The sequence below is a fragment of the Sinocyclocheilus anshuiensis genome, unplaced genomic scaffold (assembly GCF_001515605.1).
Source record: "Sinocyclocheilus anshuiensis isolate Anshui unplaced genomic scaffold, SAMN03320099.WGS_v1.1 scaffold809, whole genome shotgun sequence".
Taxonomy (NCBI): domain Eukaryota; kingdom Metazoa; phylum Chordata; class Actinopteri; order Cypriniformes; family Cyprinidae; genus Sinocyclocheilus; species Sinocyclocheilus anshuiensis.
Window position 1 is genome coordinate 232,834 of NW_015540878.1, and position 6,480 is coordinate 239,313.

A 6,480-nucleotide genomic window follows, 5' to 3' on the forward strand; every position below is an offset into this window, starting at 1 on the left:
TGGTTACCATGGCAACCCCGACACCTTTGCTAAGACCAGAGCCATTTACGACCTGATATATTTCCCTTATGAGCTGATTCGCTACACCATCTTTAAGGTATTTTAACTTTAAACCATTGCTTCTGGACAAAATATGATCTAGTCCATCCCCTGTTGTCCTCTAACATCAATATCCACTGACATTTGTTTAGAACTGTTTTAGACTGTTAGCACTTGTAAAAGGGGCACATTTGTCTTATGATTCAGACGAGATTACTTTTTCATGAGAAACAGCATTATCATAGATAGAGGACTCACATTTTAGTTGGAAGCAATGCTTTGAAGTTAAAAAAGTCTTGATGGATTGAATAAACACTTCACAAGACATTAATTGGTGGTCTGGAGTCATAGGATTACTTGTGGATTATTGTGATGTTTTTATCATCTGTTTGGAGTCTCATTCTGATGGCACCCATTCACTGCAGAGGAACCACTGTCGTGAGCAAGTGATGAAATGCAAAATTTCTCCAAATTTGTTCTGATGAAGAAACAAACTCATTTACATCTCGGATGGCTTCAGGGTGAATATATTTTTTAGTAAGTATTCATTTTTGGATGAACTATTCCCGTAATCATTCACTCTTTTAGTGCTTGACAAATCGTATTTATTGTATTTTATGACCAGACTAAACTCTGAATTCTGAAACACATCCAGGTTCCAGGAAACTGAAGATGAAAGATGAGGGGAATCATCACTGGTCCGCGGGGATTATGAGCTTTCAAAGTCAGATTTGTGTTAAAGACTTCCAGACACAGTCATTTTAGCATGAACACTGTCTGACAGTTAACAAGACTTTTTTTTTACAACCACCATTTTTAGCATGTCTTCACAGGATGTATTTTTTTCTATTAGCTACTTTAGCAGGTGTAAATAGAGCGTATTTATAAATGTAAGAATTGAACCTAATATATGGGGAGAAAAAGTTGTAGTGCTGCACCTTTATAAAACATGTCAGAACTTTTTCGATTTGAGATCAGTAAACATTTACACTTTTTAACATTGACAAATCAGTCTAAACTCTCACTAAATATAAATTAAATTGTTGTTTACAGAGCATTTTCCCTGTCTGCTACCTGCAAATCAGGAACTGCTGCCCTTTCCAGACTCCAAAATGATGGTCCTCCTCCATCTGCATTACAAAAGATTCTGCTTCCTGTGGTAAGTAGACTGCAATTTGAATAACCTGTTTACATTTTAGTTCCTGCTTACACAACCAAAACGTGAGTGCTCTGACTGCAGCCTTCTGAAGGGTAACAATGAAACCAAATGGACACTGGACAATCAGCCCATATTCAGCATCTAAAATGACTCAAAAGCGTATGTAGAAACTGTCGCCCTCTTGTGGTGTTCCCCAAAACACGTTCATTAATGCACTGAACGTGAATGAAACATGCTGGGAGGCATCACAGTAAATTGTGATTGTGTTACTAACACTAATACTAAAAACATGAACACATTCTAAACACCCTTCATCCAAATCACCCTTAATTAATCATAATAACCGAAGATCATGATTAATTACATGGTAAAGGTCAAAGAACGCAGCTCACCTTTATTAGAAAAACGGTTACTTATAACTAAACAATTATGTTTTAATTATATTGTTAAAATATATAATACAACAACAAAAACAACAACGACAATAATAATAATAATAATAATACAATTCCTTGTAAAATTACAAAATCATTTTAATTTAGCTATAATTAAAAAATATATAAAATGGATATTGTTCCTCCCCGTGAATCCCAGAATCCGTCTCCGTGTTTCCATTCACATCTCTATTCGCGTCTCTGCTAGCCAGCGCTCAGTGTGGGTCTGTGAAGGTTGATGATTGGTTGATGGGAGATGAGAGTCTGGAGGCTCGCGCTTCATCCCCGTGTCCGTGTGTTTACACTCAGTACTCCAGACACAGAAGAGCGGCAGCGTCAGGACTATGGCGCTCCACAGATAACAGCGGAGACCTGCGGACAACTTTTTCTACTCGTCCCAACAGGAATAAAGCTGTCAAGTACTTTTGTTTTCGATCCGTTCGCGGAAAATTCAGTTGTTTTCAAACGGTACCAGAGAAAACGCGTTCGCTGCTTCAGTGGAGTTGTGAATGAGATGAACTTTACGCAGGTTGTTGGCTATTTTGTGTCTCACTACGGAGGGAGACTGCAATGTGCCTGACTGAACATTTAATGCAACTTTAATTCAAAATTTGTCGCTTCGTGATTTGGGGTTTTATTATAAACCACGGTGCGTTCTTTTGTAAGTTTGTGAAGTTTAAGGAGGAACCCGCCTCCACGTTTCACACTATATTTGAAGTATCCTTCTCAGAGGATTCAGCGAGAGTTCAGCCGACTGGAGCGAGAGCACCTGGGAGACGTTTGGCAGTAGCGTGACCGGGTGAAGATGCTCTCAGCGTGGATACACCGCGACCAATGTCCCGCTTCCCTGCTCGGTTTAGTTCTACTCTGCGCAGCCTTTGTGATCCACGCAGGTACGAGCCATTTTAATAAGAAAATGTTAATATGAATAGTGTACGTATTAAGAATAAAACACTTCCTTATACTTTCGGTCTGAAACATAGGGGAGAGCAGGAGTGGATTTTATCACGCACACTCACGTATACACACACACCCAAAACAGATAAGTTTAGTGATAATGAGGTCGTCGAGCAGGATTTGTGTTTCTCAACATTTGTGGACTATCAAGTGATGCCTTTTGATTTTTTTATATTCATCAGCATGTGACTCACTGGTCGTTTATAAAGAAAGCAAGCTACTTTTTCTGGCCTACTTTTGTAAAAATTGCATAGAAGCTCCTGCAACCTTTTACAAGAGACAGAAGCATTAATAGAGGGATTATGGGGGAAATCTATTGAATAATGTTTTTGTTGATCCACTTTACTAAATGTCTCCATGCATTATCACTGAAATATAACAGGTGGCACTGTTCATTTCAAATATTAAACACTGTATAAAACCCTATCTATCTATCTATCTATCTATCTATCTATGCAGTGTGATAGATAACTAAGAACCAGATGAAGGGATGTGACTGCTGCATGTGCACTCATCCCTCTCTCTCTCTCTCTCTGCCTTCAGAGAGGAATATTCTGTTGATCTCCTCTCTTTCTGCTTGCCATGCTGAGCTTCCAAGCAGCGGATAAAAAGCAGAACCCCTGGTGTTCTTGGAGTAATTAAGGTTTAGCTCAATGCCTTCCTGGCTCCTGAAAGACAGAAAAAATAAACCTTGTAAAAAAGGAAACAACATCTGAGGGAAAGCAGAGATAGTGAGTTCTGAATTAAAGTGTGTTGCTTTGAAATGTCTTCCTCTCTGTTATTTTACTTTTCCGATTGATGTAGTTTAGGGTTATGTTCAGCACATGCTCTTGATTAAGTGGTGGTGGAAGTTCCTCTGAAGATGTTTTTAAAGCTTAATTTTGTGGAGTAATGCATTTTGCTGAAAGTAGCTTAATTTTGTTTTCATTTGTAAAAGGTAATGTGGTCTGCAAGTTATACTGTTTAAGTACTTTTTACAGAAGAATTTGTAAGAAACAATGTTGAATTGGCAGCAATGATCATATAGCAATTCCTCTGAAAATTACCTAATAAAAATAACCAAACCATTCACTGACATATTTGACAAGTTCTGGATATTATTTACCATACATAGGAGAAATATTCATGAGTGGATCATGTTGTGATGTGTTATTGTTTCTGTATGAAGGCTAGCCTACCTTCTGTCTGACCTTAGAAGTGACAGGAAGCAATGAAGCATCAAAGAAATCCCTCTCCCTCTCTGCGCTCTGGCCACATATGTAATCAGATTGACACAGAAGTGCACATTCAAAGGGTTTAGCTGATTGGTTTTCCAACGGGAAAGAGAAATCGGAAAGAAAAAGGACAGGTTGATTTAACTTCAGATTTGGAGACGGATGTGAATTGCAGTTTAAGTGTCCTTGCCCTTGATCAGAGACCATTGTAGAAAACATGCTTATTTCGACCTCAGGTTTTTGGTAAAGACAAGATCGGGGCTAGTTGTCACACAGGGAAGTTGTCTAAAAATTGTTTTAACTGAAAAGGTGAGAACTGTGTTTTGAGGATATGTATAAGAACAAGTTGTTTTAAATGTTATAAATTAATAAAACCTATATTCACAGTATTCATCGTTTTTCTAGATTTTTGCTGTTTTATGAATTTGTTTTATAATTGATTTCCTGTTAAAAATGTTCTGAACAGCCTCTAATAGATTGTTGTGACAACTTACCCCATCATACTGTAGTGAGACAACATGCCATGTTATTGGATTTGTGTTTAGCAAACTAATTTTTTCCTCTGGGCAATAACAGTGAAAATATTCAGTTGCTTTTTTGTAGTCAAGAAATAACTAGATAAACCCACTCGAAGAATTATTCACTGTAGTGTAAAAAGTGACAACTTGCCCCGATCTCACCTATTCAGTATGTGAGAAACTCCTTCTGCATACATGAACCGTCTAGATTTTACAGACAGAAGTACTCCAAGCCTGTCTCTCATTGAGACGGAGATGCCAGTGCATATTTCATATCATCCATAAAACATCAGAGTCAAGATGGATAACGTTTATCTTCTCTCTCATTCTGTCCATTCCTGTATTCTTCCTCTCCCCCTCCTGTCTGTCTGTATTGTGGATGTGCTGAGCTCAGATTTCCTGTATGGTACAGCTCTCTCAGTGTTGACACACACATTAATTACCCAGACTGCCAGGAACCCACTTCTGGCTCCTTTGCCCCATCAGCTTTTCTCCTCCCTGTTTGTGTGTGTGTATGCATGTGTGTTTGTTTGGCAGAACGTCCCTGTATACACGCTTGAGCTGGATCGAGGCGGCAGACTTGTGCTGTTGTATACGCAATGGAGTCACACTGTCTGGATTTGTGCGCATGGGTGCGTGTTTTGGGAGTTGGAGAAGATAACACACCCGAGACTGCTCTGAATAAGACCTAAACTTTTGATTCGTATTGTTTGGACAGTTTCAAGAGGATTAAGTTCAGCCCTAGTGACCAGCGCTGCTGGTGGAAAAGTGGGCGGGTGTAGGTCAAGCTGAAGTGCCTAAGGTCAAGATGGAGTAGGGAGGTGTCCTCATGCTTGCCCATCATGCAATAGAGAGAGCATAACATGTCGGATCCTCCCAGTCAAGACTGCCGGAATTCTCCACCGGTAGTCCAGGGTGTGGGGGGATAATTGGTTATCTCTGAGAACAGGTCAACTGGTTGAGTTTGCTTGCTGTGAATGGTAAGATAGATTCACGTTGTGAAATTCAGTTATGAATGCAAAATCTACAAAAGGCAAAGAGAAGAAAACTTAGGTAGGAAGAGAACCAGTAAGGCTTGTAATTAGGTCTAGAGGAAGGGAAATGCGAAGGAAGGAATGCATGGATCGGTGAGAGGTCTGGCAGAGATCTGAACCGCCAGTCTTGTGGTGTGCATTAGCTTTATGGCCGCTGTGGGAGGCAGTGAGAGGGGTGAGGAGAGGGCACTGGAGGAGATCGTTGGTTTTCCACTCACCCCCATACTGTATTATTCATCACTGTAAAGTGGCCCTCTTTAATATTTTAAAGCAGTTTATGGTTGTGTGTGTGATCTGTTTATGATGCAATGGATTTCTGAAGTGGTGTTGGACGTGTTGTCTGTGCAGGCAGGTGTGAGAGTGGCGGTACAGAAACTTGTTGAGGGTTGTTAGTAGCACTTCATTATTGCCTGACTGAATTACATGCTGAATTGTCAGATTACTTATTATTTTTTTTAAAAACATTTATATCAGTCGGTATTTGATATACACTAACTTTTATTCAGCAAGGGTGCATTACATTTATCAGAAGTGACAGTAAAGGCATTTATAATGTTACAAAACATACTAAGCCGCACAACTGTTTTGAACATGGCTAATCATAAGAAATGTTTCTTGAGCACCAAATATGATATTAGAATGATTTCTGAAGAATCATGTAACACTGAAAACTGGAGTAATGGCTGCTGAAGATTCAGCATTGCCATCATAGGAATAAATAACTTTTTGCATTTGTTTATATATTTGAAAAATAGATAACTGTTATTTTACATGGTAATAATATTTCACAATATTATGTTTTTTTAATAAATAAATGCAGCCTTGGTGTGCATAAGAGACTTTTCTCGAAAAAATCTTACTGACCTCAGACTTAAGTGTATGTGTATGTGTATATACAGTATATACATACATACATACATACATACATATATATATATATATATATATATATATATTAGGGATGTAACGATTAACTGCGAGCTGGTTGAAAATCGATTCAAATACTTGACGATTCAAATCGGTTGAGATGCTAAACAAATCGCGATTGATTTAGGTGTAGGAGTTTATATGAATGCATGTCTGAGGGGAACTTACTGTCTTTAGAAAAGTTTAGATGGTATTTTT

At 38.6% G+C, this 6,480-nt stretch overlaps 1 protein-coding gene across 2 annotated transcripts in view; it reads left to right on the forward strand.

Annotated features, from left to right (window-relative positions):
- Positions 1 to 1,856: 1,856 nt before the first annotated feature.
- LOC107688303 (netrin receptor UNC5B-b-like) overlaps positions 1,857 to 6,480 on the forward strand; it is an 86,327-nt gene continuing 81,703 nt past the window's right edge. For both annotated transcript variants that reach the window (XM_016485923.1, XM_016485924.1), the window contains exon 1: positions 1,857 to 2,525. In XM_016485923.1, the coding sequence (XP_016341409.1) occupies positions 2,438 to 2,525 (88 nt within the window). In that variant the 5' untranslated portion in view covers positions 1,857 to 2,437. The remainder of the gene's footprint in view (positions 2,526 to 6,480) is intronic.